General features: G+C 36.9%; 1 protein-coding gene across 2 annotated transcripts; it reads left to right on the top strand.

Annotated features, from left to right (window-relative positions):
• The first annotated feature begins 5,228 nt into the window (after positions 1–5,228).
• LOC115981855 (SUN domain-containing protein 4-like) lies at positions 5,229–10,819 on the top strand. 2 transcript variants are annotated; one of them, XM_031104260.1, is made up of 5 exons: positions 5,229–5,443; positions 6,267–6,484; positions 8,148–9,406; positions 9,531–9,616; positions 10,537–10,819. In XM_031104260.1, the coding sequence occupies exons 2-5, from the start codon at positions 6,325–6,327 to the stop codon at positions 10,781–10,783; spliced, it is 1,752 nt and encodes a 583-aa protein (XP_030960120.1). In that variant the 5' UTR covers positions 5,229–5,443; positions 6,267–6,324; the 3' UTR covers positions 10,784–10,819. The 2 variants fall into 2 exon arrangements, with proteins under 2 accessions (XP_030960120.1, XP_030960121.1); XM_031104261.1 differs by lacking the exon at positions 5,229–5,443 and adding an exon at positions 5,539–5,582.
• The last annotated feature ends 5,197 nt before the right edge of the window (positions 10,820–16,016 follow it).

The raw sequence follows: 16,016 nt of genomic DNA, 5'->3' as shown, positions 1-16,016 counted from the left end.
TCTTGGCCCCGACCCCTTGCTTCCAGCTCTAAATCCATTACCAATCTGCGCAACCGCTCCAGTTCTCGGTCTCTGTCATCATACTACCGATGCGCCGAGACGCCTGAAACCGTTCGGTGTGTCTGGGCCGACCCTTCTCCCAATCCGGACGTTTCCTCTCCTCTGGGGTGCTCCCTATCCTCCCGCCGTTTCTGCCTTCTCTCCCTCCACGTCGATCCCCGAGAAGATCCTATGGAACTGCTCGGGGCACGCCCTCCTGAACGCTCCTCGGACATTTCCCTTATTTGAGTCTCAGTCGAACCACAGTTTCGTAGGAGAGCCCCACGGTGGGCGCCAATTGTGGGAACCAGGTATGAGGCTATTGGGCCTTAACTCACTTGGGCTCACAATTTATTTGTAGTGGGCTTGAGGATTTCCTACTCTGGGTCGTTCTCGGCAGAGAGACTCAAAGCCACACTCAGTTTCTGCTTATCACTTGACTGTTTTCTCTCTATTTTTCTAAACCCCTTCTTCCTCCCAAACTTCTGCTATTTATAGCTAAGGTTAGTGGTGAGATTACGATTTCAGCCTCTGTTAGTGCTATTGAAGGTCCAATATTATCTGATTTAAGTGGATATTTAGGTGAGAGTGAGGTACAACAATTATGGCGTTGGAACTTGGTTCCAGCTTAGTCGATAATGCTCGGTAATGCAGTTTACCGAGCATATCATGATTTTCTCGGACACGGTTAATACGCTTGTTCGGGAAAACTTATGCCGAGCGCTTATCAGAATTCAAGGCCCAAAATTAGTTTTTACGCTAAGGCAGATCCAAGAAGGGCTTAGGGCAATGGGGCTGTTCCCGTTGGGCCTGGGCCCAAGGGCCTATATGGGTATTGGGATCTTGGTGCCGTACAGTAGTAGTATTGGTTCAATGGTTAAAATTTTACAGACTTTTTTTTTTTTTTTTTCTAGAATCAAATTTTACATCTCCTTAAAACTAAGATGAGATTTCATCTAAAGATTGAAAAGGTTTCATCGGAAAATTTTCACTGTACAGAGTACAAGTAACAAATTAAGTGAAAGTCTGAAGTCAAGTGAATTACAAAAGGTAAGGTTACATTCGCTAATTGAGTCCAGTCACAAATGGGCAAGATCTTTAAGGGGTAAAGAGCACAGCCCACAACAATTGAGCTCAATATTCAGTAGACCATTTGTATATAGTTGAGCCCAACTTAAACCCACCAAGACAATTCGCTTTGTCAAACTTTGTCACATAAACATATAAACATGAATTATAACGACAAGGTTATATATGACCTAAATTTTATGGATCAAAGTATATATATATTTTTAGAAAAATAATTTACTAAGATCAAGTTGATTCTCTTAAAAGCAATCTAAGCTCTAAACAATCAAATAAACCAAACAGGAAGCAAGTTTTTTTAACAGTCACATAGGGTCAAACTTGATTTGATGTCCCTAATTTTTGTTTAAATGGTTGATAAGTTGGTATTATACTAATGTCAATTAGACGAAAAAATTGTTCAGCTCAAAGAAGGCGAGGACACAGAAAACAGAATATTTAAGAAAATGATGAAATAGATTCTTGGACAGAGTTTAAAGATGCAAGAGCAATCATATCCTTGTGGAAAATTTTAATTGTAATTGAGGAAATCTTTAACCTGGTCATTGCAATAGGGTGAGTGTGAATGTGTGATGTGTTTGATTGCCAAGAAAGTGAGGGGGAATTAAATGAAGGAAAAAGAAAATAAAGTAATATTATTTACAATATTTGATTCAATTATTTTGAGAGTAAATTTTTGCCTAATGTGCTATTTTTTCCGTTAGTTAGGTTTAGACATGGTAAAACAGGTCAGAATTTTCTGACTCGACTTGACCCAACCCGAAAAATACCAAACCCGAACTCGATTTTTTTTTACCCGAAGCAAAAACGGGTTGACCCATGACCCAATCCATGTTTTTTGCGGGTCAACCTAACCCGACCCGTGACCCAAACTTTTTTTTGGGTAAAAAATATAATAAAATTAAGACAATATTTGTTTAATTATTTTTTGTGAGTTTTAAGGAAATAATTAAGACATTTACATAACTGCATGCAAATGAATTGAAAACATGAATGGTTTAGCATTCTATAATGAACAAAGATTTTTATATATCAAATAGCAAAGTACATGCCAAGATAATCTAGTTACAGTAGAGTTAAAAATATAAATTTAAAATTGTAGACATATATGAGAAACATTCATAAGTGTGAACATAGTGAAGGTAAAGTATCAAATTAGTATAAATTATGAATGTTTAGACCTATTTTTTAACAATTTAAGTCCAAAATAAAAGGCTTTTCAAACTAAATTATGATATTTCCTAGAGTATGTGTTGCATAACAAAGATATGATATTCTTAAAAGAGACCATATATAAATAAGTAAACAATCAAACTTTAATGCATATTCTCAAATTGAAATAGAGTGCTAACCACAATTGATAATAAATTATAAAATTAATTTTCATGATTGTAAATTTCTTATATGTTTTTATTCTTTGTCAAATGAGTTATCCAATAAGTTATTTGTAATTTTGTTTTATATTTTGGGATGTTAATATTGTGTAGAAATAAAACTTGTGTATATGTTTTACTTATCTTTGTGTTATTTTGTTTTAGTTAGTAATGTTAAAATTTGTATAATTTTAAAACTATTGAATAAGTATTAATAAGTTTAACTAAGTTCATTCTTGATATAAGTGGTGAATTTAAAGTAATGCATTTTATATTAAGTAATTTGTGGCATGACTTTCCAAATGACAAATAAATGTTGTTTCTTTATAAAAAAAAAATTAAAAAAATTCATATGAAAATTATGGATCAACCTGACCCGACCCAACCCGCAACCCAATTGAATCAACCCAAACCCAACCCGACTTGCTAGTTTGTCATGTCTAGTTAGGTTGTCGACATGTTTTTTTTTTGATGTAATTAGGTAACATGTGAGATAAGCATTCTTCTAACATTATCACGCTAGCACAAGTAATTTCTATCAGTTAGCTGATGATAAGGAAGGACAATCTTATAACACACTTCAAGATAAAGATTAAAATAAAACAAAAAATTATGTGTGGACCAAAATCAAAACTATCTTAAAAATTTTAGGACAATAGCATATTTAAGCTTTATCAATTTTTTTGGGCTTAATTACACATTTAATCCTTAACTTTTATCGCGTGTTTTAAAATAGTCTCTAGTCTTTTAAATATTTCATTTTAATTGTCATTATATATACTTTTAAGTTATGTAATATAAAATAAAAAAATCTGTGCCATTAACTATTTCAATTATTTTGAGTTGGAATTCTTTAATGAAATCCATTGAATTTTGAGAACGGAGTTAAGTGGGGGAAGATATTGATTATTCTTTCTTTTTTTATTTTTTTGCTCCTTTTTTTTTTTTTGGCAATAAAAAATAATTAAGAGTTAACGGTTGGGTAGAAACCTTTTTGTCACAAACTTAAAAATATTACTACTAAAATTGAATAATTTCAAATGATGAGAACCATTCAAAACTTTTTGTTAGGGGGTTAAGGACCATTCAAAACATGGGATAAAAGTTGCGAACTAAATGCATATGTTTTTTTTTTTTTTTAATAAGTCTGGATCCTCACCAACTTTCACAAAATATTCTATAAATGTTAAAGGTCACAATTTTTTTTTTTTTAACATATATAATAGTATCTTAACTTGAGATGTATGTTACGGGAAATTATTAGGTCCACCATATCAGCAATTTTTCCGATGAACCTAAGAATTTCTCACATGTTACATGATAATTATTTTATATCATTAGACTAAAATACTAGTTAGTCTTTAATGTAGGTGAAATTTTATTCTAAAAAAATAAAAATAAAAACAAAAAGCTGACAAAGCATATAGATTGTGTCATTGAGTACACGTGTATTACAGCTACTATGTATGTCGACGCAAATGCTGCATGTGCGCGCCAATGACGCGGGATTACACGTCATTCCACCATTACTCATTACTCATTAGACCGACCTCAACTGATGGTCACCTGTAATTGTAAAGTCTCCCTCTCTCTTCGCTATTATATACATGGTGACTGATGGTCCCCATTAAGCACTCTACTCTACAACGTGGCATTTCATAATTTGTCCATGGCAGCCATTGCCAGCTCTTAACTTTTGTTTGCTTGCTTAGACTTATCATGCCCAATTCGTTAAATTTGCATACAATCATTAAACACGACAAAGAAAAAGTTTACAAAAATAGTTAAAGATAAATATTTTTAGCTTAAAGTGGAAAATTTTCAAATTTCAAAGCTTTAAATTTAGCTCAATGCTTTTTTTAAAAGTTAATACAAATATGAGTGGAGGGGTTATTTTTGTTGTTTTTATAAATCACTGTGAAGGGTAAAAAGTTAAAATCTTTAAGTTTAGTCGGCAAATACAACTAAAAATCTATTTGACCAATTAAAGCATTTCACAAAAATAGATATAAAATTCATTACTGTAATCTAGTGTAATATGGAATGTTCTTAAGTAGCAAAAAAAATAATAATAATTACAAAATTAAATAGCATTATAATATTGACATAAAAAATAAATAAAGAGTAGGCTAGTTTTCACTAAAATTATTTTATTTAATTAATTGTTTATACTTAATACTCTCACTCAGTGTATATATATAGCTCCTGCTTTTCCAGCCTACATATCAAAAACACAATCTTACCTATTTCTCTTTATTTCACTACATAATCACTTTTGCACTTGCATCAAACATCAATTTTCATGCTACTTATTTCCTCTCCTTTTTTTTTTCCTTGATTTTAAATCCACACACCAAAATTTTGTATTATACGCATTAGGAATTGGAAAAGGGATTGAAATCTCTAAGATCTCACATCCCAATTCATGAAAATTCTCATGAGTCATGTACATCATTCATAAGCCCCACATATTTGCTACATTAAAAAGAGACACAAAATCCACTTAGTATTTGAGTACTCCACTTATCAAAACTTTTGATTACTATAACATGAAAATAATAATAATAATTAGTAGACAGTTTTATATTCAATGTTTTTTATTTATTTTTTAATTTCACTTATTGATGTAAATTAAGTCCAAATGGGTGTTTTTGAAAAGCAATAAAAACAAAACGTAAAAACTGTTTTCCAAAAGAATTCAAAATTCAATAGGAAGCCGTTACAGAAGAAAGCGAAAAGAAAAAATAGTATAGATGTAAACGCCAAAGGTGAAGAAGAAAGAGAGAACCACCGAGGATGCTCAAACCACAAGCCAAGCCAACTCGGAGAATCCCCTTAAGCTACGTCGTTTTGTCGTATCTATGATCGCGAAATTTCTCCTAATAAAGAATTGGGTTTCCTAGTTGTTTTTGTCGTTGACAATCCCAATACCCAAACAAAAAAAGGTGAGCCTCAAAACCCAGGGGATTTCTATTTGAATCTCTCTCTATTTGTGTCTATTCTTAGTTTAATCAATCTGGGTTTGTTTTATTTTTGAATTTCATATCTGGGTTTTGGTCAGAATTTGTGTTAGATCTAGAACTGGTTTGATTTCTGTGCTTAAAGCTTTCAACTTTAGCTTCATTTTGATCACTCAGATATCTATTTCTCTATCTTTTTATCTGTATAGGTTGTGTTTTAATCTAATCTATGCATGTGTATTAAGTTGTTTGGAATGTGTTATATTTGGGTTTGTGTTTGGTTGCCGAGAAAGCTGTGGAATTTAAGAGGAAAATGAGATTGTTATAGTGTCATGATGTTGTTTGGTGTTTTGGTTTCTGAGAATAACAAAATGATCAGCTTGATTAGTAAGCCAAGTGATTGGGTGGATTATATTAGATTCGAAAAAATCTTGAATTTGATGTTCCTGTAATGGGTTCAGTGGCACAATATTTCTTAGGAACTAAGCGTGGTTTTGCTTGAATAATAATATGGTCTTACTAAGTGTTTATGTATATATGTCGCTGGATTGTTCAAAATGTGGAAGTGTTATTGATCCTAAAGAAAAAAAAGGAAGATAATTGTGCTAGTGTTTGAGTTTTTTAGAGGTATTTGGCAGATTTTCCAATTCAAATTCTCTTTTTGTTTATTTCAATGGTACCCTTTAGGAATTACAGTTGTTGTACTTGGATCGGAGCTTCATTTATAAGCAAAAATAGATTATTTATGTTTTTTTTTTTTTTTCCTGTGAGTGTAGACTAAAGAAGTTCTCTGAATTTTGTAATGCAGGATATCTCCTTTTCTCTTTAATTGTTCAATGGTCAGGATTGGATCAGATTGATGAGCAATGCAGAGATCACGTAGAGCTCTTCTGCAAAGAAGAGCTTTGGAGGATACTATAAGTGGAAGAAGTCACTTGTATAAGGTTTCTCTTTCTTTGGTATTTGTTTTGTGGGGGCTTGTCTTCCTTCTTAGCTTATGGATCAGTCACGGCCATGACCATAGAGGTAAGCTTTTTAGACTAAATTTTCTTTGTACACTATTGTTGAATCCCCTTATAAATTGTTGTTGAGAACTCTAAAGAATATGCCGAGTGCTGAGCTGTTGTGCATTTTTTTTAATAAATAATGGCTATTTGGAATGTCATGTTAGATGTAATATGGGTGGTGCTTCAGTGGGTTTGCTATACTTCTTTCTGGTTATGATGGGATTCCATGCCTTTGCTTAGCGTAAGTGCATATTTTCATAGTTGGCAATCTATGCGTTTCCTTTCTTGCTCCTGCATATCTGTAATCCATCATTTTGAACTGAATAGCCTCCCTTTGATTACTAGAACATGAAATATTGGCCTGATTGCCATATTGCAGTGCTTAAGCAGGCCTTCCCCCCCCCCCCCCCCCCCCCCCCCCCCCCCCCCCCCCCCCCCCCCACTTCTGTGATTTCATATTACATACCCCACATAACCCCACCCCCCCACCCTCCCCCCCCAAAAAAAAAAGTTACTAATAAGCTGGGTTGTGGTGCACTAAAACAGGCTGAATTCCCTGCTTGCATGAGCGCAGATTGGGGGGACCTGAATAAAAATCAATTATATCTTAACCATATGCTCCAATTTATAGTATGACAATGTCAACAGAAAGTCTGACGCTATCAGCAGAACATTTTCTTTTATTCTATTTTTCAGAAAATGCAATTAACAACTAATTATAACCTTAAGAACACAATCAAAAATTAACATTTAAGGGCTAATTTGACATTGGTTATGGTAATACTCTAGTGGAGTACTATTCTGATCCATGAATTACAACCTAAAAAAAAAAAACCCAAAATTTGGAAATTATTATTATTATTTTATTGCTAAGTTATTTACGTGGGCTTAGGAGGTCTTAAATCTACATCACCCTTTACACATTGTTCTTCTAATGGGAAGATGTGCCATTTGTGCTAGAGCTCATTGGCAAATCAAATTAATGTAAAGGAGCAAAAGGCAAAAAATTCTTTGGTGGCTACTAATAACTCAGATGGTGCAGATGCAGTGCTACTTTCAATTATATCAGAAGAATTGAGCTAACCTTATCTCCGTTCTTCCTCTATTAATTCCTTAATTTTTTACCTGTTGCCAGACATAGCATCAACTCCAATTGTCTTATTCTTTGTTGATTTATTGGGTTTCAAACCATAATTTTATTAGTTTCTTCCTAAATCTTTTTAACCTCCGTGCTTGTATGTCTGATGGAACTATTCTATTATTGTTATTCCCTGTAGATCTTCTATAGAACCTATATTTATTTGTTAATTTAGTTATGTGCTGAAAGTATCTCTTAGCTACACTACATCCTGGTCAGGTACACTATTTTTAACGATTTTTGTATATTGTGTTCTAAATTTTTTTGTTTTTGTTTTTATATGAATTTTATAATATATGTATAATGTAACGTGTAATGCACAAAGATATATACATGTGAGTATATATGTGTATGTGTGGAATTTTAATGTGAATGTCTTTCCTTGCTAATTTACCTTCTTGTCTTTCCATTTACTTGGGTGAATATTTGGTGAACTCATCTTTAGTCTTGTTCTTCACAATGCTTTTTTTTTTTTTTTTTGGGAATGTACTTAATGCATAACTTGTTCTTATTGGCTGCTCTCTTCCTTTCTTTGGACTTTTAGATGAATCTGCAATACTTTCGGTTGGCATATCAACTTGGGATGAAGCTAAGGTAGAACATAATGAACCCTCAGATACTGTAGATAATTATCCACAGGAAGAAACTGATTCTCTGTATTCTTCTGAGTCTTTGTCCACAAATGGTGCTGAAACGAGAGGTTTGGGTAGTGAATTAGTTGCTAATGAAGGAAGCACAAATGATGTTCCAACTATTGGAGAGCAACTTGAGGTTGAGAATTCCAGTTCCACTCTAAAATCTGAAGGTGATGCTCCAAAGACTGGTCGCCTGTCTCATAGTGTTCCACTTGGTCTTGATGAATTCAAGAGCAGAGCTTTTAGTTCCATAAGTAAATCTGGAACTGGTCAGGCTGGAAGCATCGTACGCAGAGTGGAGCCCGGGGGTGCTGAGTACAATTATGCTTCAGCATCAAAGGGAGCAAAGGTCTTGGCTTTTAACAAGGAAGCCAAGGGTGCCCCTAATATCTTAGGTAGAGATAAGGACAAGTACTTACGAAATCCATGTTCTGTGGAAGAGAAGTTTGTTGCTATAGAGCTTTCGGAAGAAACATTAGTAGATACAATTGAAATAGCTAATTTTGAGCACCACTCTTCTAATTTAAAAGATTTTGAGTTGCTTGGAAGTTTGGTTTATCCAACAGATGAATGGGTCAAGCTTGGGAATTTCACTGCTTTGAATGTAAAGCATGCACAAAGTTTTGTTCTTCAGGAGCCAAAATGGGTAAGATACCTAAAGTTGAATCTTCTGAGCCATTATGGTTCGGAATTCTACTGCACACTGAGTTTTGTTGAAGTTTATGGTGTGGATGCTGTTGAAAAAATGATAGCAGATTTGATATCTGCTCAAGATAAAAAACTGTTTGTTCCAGAAGAAGGCACTGGTGACCAGAAAGAAATTCCCTCCCAGCCGGAGCTCACTGACAGTGCTGATATTGATCAAAATATCATACACACAGAATCAAAATATGCACATGAAACTGTAAATAGTGTGCCTGATCCAGTTGAAGAAATGCGTCACCACCAAGTTGGCAGGATGCCTGGGGACACAGTTCTCAAGATATTGATGCAGAAAGTGCGTTCACTGGATTTAAATTTGTCTGTTTTAGAGCGATTTTTAGACGAGCTGAATTCCAGATATGGCAATATTTTCAAAGAAATCAACAAAGATATTGGAGAGAAAGATATTATTATAGAGAAGATGAGAGAAGACATAAAGAATCTTCTTGACAGTCAAGAGGCCATTGTATGTGATACTTACCTTTGAGAAATCTTGGTGGTTGTATTATTTTTGTTTGATATAAATGTCAAGATCAGTTTTGTATCATCATTATATGCAGTTAAGTTTGTATGTTTGATTTCCTTTGCAGGGTAAGGATGTTGATGATCTTATTTCTTGGAGATCCCTTGTTTCGTTGCAGTTGGATACTTTACTCAGGGACAATGTTGTTCTGAGGTAGAATTTATTTCTTATGTCATACACTTCCACAACTTTTGTTGTTTTTGTTCTTCATAACTATTAGTTTATTACAGTATGAGATTAGGGTTAAGAAATTTTTAATGAAAGTATTTTTAAGCATACAAAGTTATAATAATCTTCTTATTTAATGTCTGTACATAGATGTGTTGGGCATCTAGTATACTACCTGCATATTTGATGGCTTCTCTTTTCTAATAAAATTTATTACTCATTAAAAAAAAAAAAGCTCATTATTTAATAATCTCTTTCTGTTTCTTTTTGTGGTTTTCTCTGGGTCTTTTTTTTTCCTTCTTTTTTTTTGGGGAAGGAGAAAGAGAATGGGGGGGGAGGGGGAGTGGGGGAGGGATTGAATCAAAACAAAATATACAACATAGTTGAATAAGGAAAACATAGTGATAATAGGGCATAGCAACTTTCTGATTAGCATTATGGCTTTTACCTACTCTGGTGCAAGCTGGGATGTTCCATATGTGTGGGTGGGACCGCCTCCCGTTTCCTGGATGCAGTTTTGCCTACTAGTGAACTAGAAGTAAGAATACCTAGATTGAATTCTGGATTAGAAATGAAATGCCCTGTGAGTTTGTCAGCATCTGTTAGGGGAGAGGTGATTAGAGTCAAAATTGGTATGGAACATTTGAGTTGGCAAAAGGAGTAATAAAATTTAGTAGATTTATAGACAAGACAAAAATGTTCACACGTCTTTGCCTCTCTTAGTTTCTTAATACTGACTTGTGGTGTATATATATATATATATACATACACACACGATGATATTGTTGCTTAGCCATCATTAAAAAAATATTTTTTTAGTTTTTATCTAGTTGGTTTTTGCTAGTGGGCAGCTTCTTTTGGTGTTTGGGTTTATGAAAGTTCTACTAATTGCCCATCATTTGCAGATCTCAAGTTGATAAGGTCCGGGAGAATCAGCTTTTCATGGAGAATAAGAGTATCATAGTATTTTTTGTATGTTTAATTTTTTCATTTTTAGCTCTTGTAAGGTTATTCCTAGGTTTGGCGATGAGTGTTTATATGTCATTGAGTGTTCATAGAACAAAAATGTCCGGGAAATTTTGTCAGATGAACTCTTCCTGGCTAATCTTACTATTGAGCTGTAGCACTATAATTTTCATACTATCAATATAAGTAATATACATATCTTTGAGTTATTCAGCTTTCTTTTACTAGTGTTCATGTAAGTGCCACTTTATGTGCGTCCTGGGACAAGTTACGCTATATTCTTTGACGGGAGTAATATTGCCAGTATCTCATAGATCAGGCTAAGATGTTGCTGGTGCAGGCTATTTGTTGTGTGGGATTTAATTAGCGAATTTGTTTAATTCAAATGAATTACTGCTCAAAATGGTTAGGCTTGTTAACGGAAAAGCGTATGATGCTAGTGGTGCTTTCTGTTATATGTTATGTGTCACCGATATTATATGTTTCTCGATTAGGAAGGAAAGAATTGTGTTTTGTTCCTGCAATCTAACCAAATCTCTTATCAGTTTAATTTGGCCTCAGCATTGTGGGTAATAATGGCTACGAATTGTGGTTTATCAAACTTGGAGGGTTTTTTTTTTTTTTTTCTTTGATGAGGAAGAAGAAGAAAACTTTGAGGTTTATACTTTTTCCAAACAATATAATCATAGAAATATAAGTCATGAACATGATTTTTATTTTTTTTAGAGGCTACTTTCTTATGATTTGATTTTTAAAATTATTTAGCCAAATCTTTATATATATATACCTGCGTGCAAGCACTGACTTAAAACAAAACAAAACAAAAAAATGGAAAAAGTTTACTTTTAAATTAGTTTGGAGGAAAATTACTCTAATCCACCACGTCGCAATTGATAAATTCATCTATATTTACTTTTTATCATACAACTTTTTTTTTTTTTAAGAAACAAACTAACTACTAAAAATACACACACACACACATAACCTATTTATTGAGTTATATAACTTGTTTAAATAATATGCATGCATAATTATATGAGTTGCCGCATATTGGATTAGAAAATTCTTTCAAATCGGTTTGAAGGAAAACTTTGTTCAAACGATATTGTAAGGACACGATTCCTGCGCGGCCCAGTGACATTTTTGGGTTCACGCGGGAGAGATCCCTCACAATACGATTTGTAGAGAGTGGGCTTGAAAAGCTTGGGCTTGGTCACGGGGCGATGGTCCTGTCTGGATTTCAGAAAGGTCCCTGTGGAAAATGGACTGGGCCTAAACGTTTAAAGCCCCGCCATGCTGCCACTTCTGAGAATGGGCTCCTCGGACTTGATCCGAGGGCCCTTGTGGTCCCTTCCGGCTGTCCAACGGAGGACCTTCTCTGTTCTGTGCATGGATCGTTCCGGCGATCTTATTCATGAAGTCTTTCTTTTTTCTCCCCCTTTCTAGATTCACTTACTTCTCCTTTTATACTAGCGTGCATTCGATGTCCTTCGTCCACGTGTAGGGTTAGTCTTTACAAATACTGACATTGGTCCCATCAGTCTAATCCCGGAATTGTTGGGGATGACTTGATAAAGCTGCAGAGTACGGTTCTGTCAGGCATTGGGCCTTATCCAGAAGGGTATTTAGGGTAATCCCCCCAAGGTATTTTGGATTTCCTTACGAATTTATCCCTTTATTCGGGGCGGATTAGGGGCCTGCCGAGGACTATACTGTCCTCGGACGCCTCCCAAAATTAGTCTGTGCTCTGCGTCATGGAGCTTGGGCCACAGTTCTCCTCGGATTGGGCCCTCGGACTCTCTAAGGGCAAATGGGCCTGGTCCACAAATTGTTGGGCCCCACAATAGCCCCTCAAAACCCTTCTATCCGAATTCCGGATTGGAAAGGAGGGTTTTGGCAAACCCGGGCCCTTAATATGGCCCATTTAGCTTGATCCCGCATTTATGTGAGCGCTTTCCCAGGAAGTTAGGCGGTTTTTGAGGGATTCCTTTTAATCCGCTCGGAATCTGCTCCTGCCGCTTGGATGTCCCAGACGCGCCCTTAATGAATCCCCTTAACGAGGCTCATTTATATCCGGCGGCTCATTTGATAAGGTGGAGAAGTGGAACGGACGCCTCTTTTTTCTTCAGATTCTTTGGGAAGGTTGAATGCATTTAATGCCATCCGTTCTGCTCTTCCTATAAGAAGGCAAGCAGGAGGCCATCACTTTTGTACTAACTCCCTTCTATTCTTCTGAGATCGCAACAAATGATGAAGAAATCATGCCCCTCCTCTAGACACCATATTCTGATAAAGCTTGAAATGGCTCAATCAGGGCAAGGGTGGCGCAGACTTAAGATCCGTCCCGCCTCTCTTTTAGCCAAAATCCGAAGCAGGGGCTCACCACGCCGAACTCTTGGCGTGACTGAGTCGAGAATACCCAATATCAGCACCACCCGGCTCCTCACGAGCGTACCTAATATGGCACCAACGTGTTAGGAGTCAGGGCTGAGGCAGAGGCTAAGTGCTTCTGCTTCTCCCTCTTTTGCTCCTTGGTGCCCTCCTCCACCTTCCTCTTATAGTCTTCCCAGCACCAGTTCCGCCTTGGTGCCTTCTCTTTTCCTTCTTTTGCTCCTTTTCTTTCTTTTCATCTCTTCTCTCTTCTTCTCTTCCTTCTTTACTCATGTCCTCCATCTTCCTCATTCATCTCCTCCATCTTCTTCATTGATTTCTTCCTTACTATTTCTTTCTCCTTCAATTCTTCTTCCTTCTCCTTCGATTCCTTTCCCTTGTTCTTCATCCTTTTCCGAAGAAGGTTCTTATCATGATATGAGCAATATTGAGGCAGAGACTGAAGAGACCTTGAAGATGAGTTTAAAAGAAGCCTGACTGCTTACATCTCTGTACTGCGAATGTTATCGTTGCTTCAGCAGTCCTCCTTTTGTATAGGCTTGTTTGAGCCCTTTTTTGTACATTGTAATAATCTCTTATATTAATAAAAGTGTTTATTATTTCATTTTGCATATTCCGTTTATGTTTTTGTATATTGGTAAATGCTGCTCGGCTCAATGAGAAAGTATCTACACCGATGACAACTAAGACCAAAATACTTGATAATAAAAAGATGTTGCCATAACTCTAATATAAGTGTTTGGCCCAATAAGGCCGACCAGTGAAAAGTAATGATTACCCATGCTGGCCGAGGAGAGAACTGGAGGCTTGATGCCGTGTTTGGGTCCGAGGACCATACAAGGCCTTGATTCTATCCAAAACTCGTAATAATAATAATTTTTATACTTGGTTTCCCCATAGGCTTGAGTCCGAGGACCATGCAAGGTCTTGGTTCAGTTCATAACTTGTAATAATAATAGTTTTTATACTTGGTTTCCCCATAGGCTTGAGTCCGAGGACCATGCAAGGCCTTGGTTAAGTCCATAACTTGTAATAATAATAGTTTTATACTTGGTTTCCCCATAGGCTTGAGTCCGAGGACCATGCAAGGCCTTGGTTCAGTCCATAACTTGTAATAATAATAATAGTTTTATACTTGGTTTCCCCATAGGCTTGAGTCCGAGGACCATGCAAGGCCTTGGTTAAGTCCATAACTTGTAATAATAATAGTTTTATACTTGGTTTCCCCATAGGCTTGAGTCCGAGGACCATGCAAGGCCTTGGTTCAGTCCATAACTTGTAATAATAATAATAGTTTTATACTTGGTTTCCCCATAGGCTTGAGTCCGAGGACCATGCAAGGCCTTGGTTCTGTTTTATTCCCTCTCCTTAGGTATCCCGTACGCGGCCGGGCGGGAGGTTGTCCTCGGCATTAGTTATTACCCGGTGTGGGCCGTAGTCCGTGGGCCATCATGTAGCAAGGGCATGGGCCGCGAATTTACTAGGCCCACAGATTAGGAGATATTTCCATAGTCTTTGGCCACGCGGTACTTTTGGGTGTCCCGATGTTCGAGGTGCACCTCCACGAGGCTCCTTTAGTCTTGTCGTTGCAGAGGTTTGTTGGAAGTCGAGCTGGAGACGTTTTGTCTGTAGCGTTCCTTGGGAAGCTGCGCTAATTAAATGCCACCACCCTATCTCCTCAAATAAATAAGAGAGCAAGTTTTTTTGCCTAGGCACCAGCTCCTTAGTCTCCTCCTTCAGCTTCCTCCCGCAGTAAGTCATGTTTGAGACGAGGGTCGGGGAAGAAAAACTCTCTCCGCCGCAAAGGCGCCACGTTCTCCTCAGGCTCAGAAGAGTGATATACGGGCAACGAAGGCATAGATTCAAAGAAATATTCCCTTATGACAGAGGGGAGAGGGTGTTTCCCACGCTTTTAGTCAAAATCCGAAGCAAGTTCTGGTCATGCCAGATTTTTGGTATGTCCGAAGAAGGAATTTCCACCATTAGCACTGTCTACCTTGTAGCCGGCAAATTTCTGCGGGGGCTTCCCAACTTCCGGCTCCCTGCATCTTCTTTGTAGATGGTGTTAGCCTGAGGTCAGGTTCTTTTGCTGCCTGAGTTTCGGGCACGTGAAAGCGTTGAGGATGAAACGAGGTCTTGAGGCAGTAGCCAACCTCTCCTCTATGCTACCTGCATCCTCCCCACTGCGGCGTGAGGCTCAAGTTGGGCTCCTTTGCTGACGGAGCTATGGGCATGCGAAAGCATGGGGGAAGGGACAAGGCCTCGAAGCAGTAGCCAACCTCTCGTCTGTGCTACGTCCTCGGCCTTCTCTTGCTTCCTTGTAACTTTCCTTTCTATCATGTAGCAAGTTTTATCACAAGTTGATTTCAGCTTTTTGTTGTATGCTGTACTGTTTCTTTGTTTTAATAAAAAAGGAAATTTTGCCTACTTATTTTGGAATACTACTCTTTTTGCAACATTATTTTGTGGAAGGGTGTGCTCCCAGTGTTTGTTTCTTCAATGATACTTAGAGCAGGAAGTTTTGAAACATAATCCAATCAATTCTAATGTACCAACACTACCAAACATTACGGCGATAATTCATAGCAAGTTTAACTCAGGAAACTAGCAAAAATAACAATTGAATATTCTGTGATAAGTATGAGAGTACCGTCCGAGGAGTTGACGGAGGGTAAAGAACTCAAATCGTTTCTCAGGTGACGTATTGCCCTACGTCACATTGATTCCCTTGGTGCTGCAGATCTAAGAGCAGACTTGCGAATCCCCGCAATTTGGGAACTGACCTAATGGCGAGTGGAGAGTTTTCCTCAGATGAATCCAAATTCTACGTAATGTAGTTTTTTCTTAAAAGTAGTTGGTTTTCCCATAGGTTTGAGTCCGAGGACCATACAAGACCTTGGTTCTGTCCAAAACTTGTGATATTTATCTCTTGTACTTGGTTTCCCCATAGGTTTGAGTCCGAGGACCATGCAAGACCTTGGTTCTGTCCAAAGCTTGTGAGATTTGTTTTTTTGTGCTTGGTTTCCCC

The sequence above is a fragment of the Quercus lobata genome, chromosome 3 (assembly GCF_001633185.2).
Source record: "Quercus lobata isolate SW786 chromosome 3, ValleyOak3.0 Primary Assembly, whole genome shotgun sequence".
NCBI classification, from domain to species: Eukaryota; Viridiplantae; Streptophyta; class Magnoliopsida; order Fagales; family Fagaceae; genus Quercus; species Quercus lobata.
Note: the sequence above shows the minus strand (reverse complement) of the source record. Positions and strands in the feature narration are given on the sequence as shown.

What these genes read in the sequence shown, in the direction of transcription:
- LOC115981855 (XM_031104260.1), top strand. Translation starts at nt 6,325, where the DNA reads ATGCAGAGATCACGTAGAGCTCTTCTGCAAAGAAGAGCTTTGGAGGAT. An exon ending in TCACGGCCATGACCATAGAG is followed by an intron (nt 6,485 to 8,147) that starts GTAAGCTTTTTA and finishes TTGGACTTTTAG; the next exon opens with ATGAATCTGCAATACTTTCG. An exon ending in TTGACAGTCAAGAGGCCATT is followed by an intron (nt 9,407 to 9,530) that starts GTATGTGATACT and finishes TTTCCTTTGCAG; the next exon opens with GGTAAGGATGTTGATGATCT.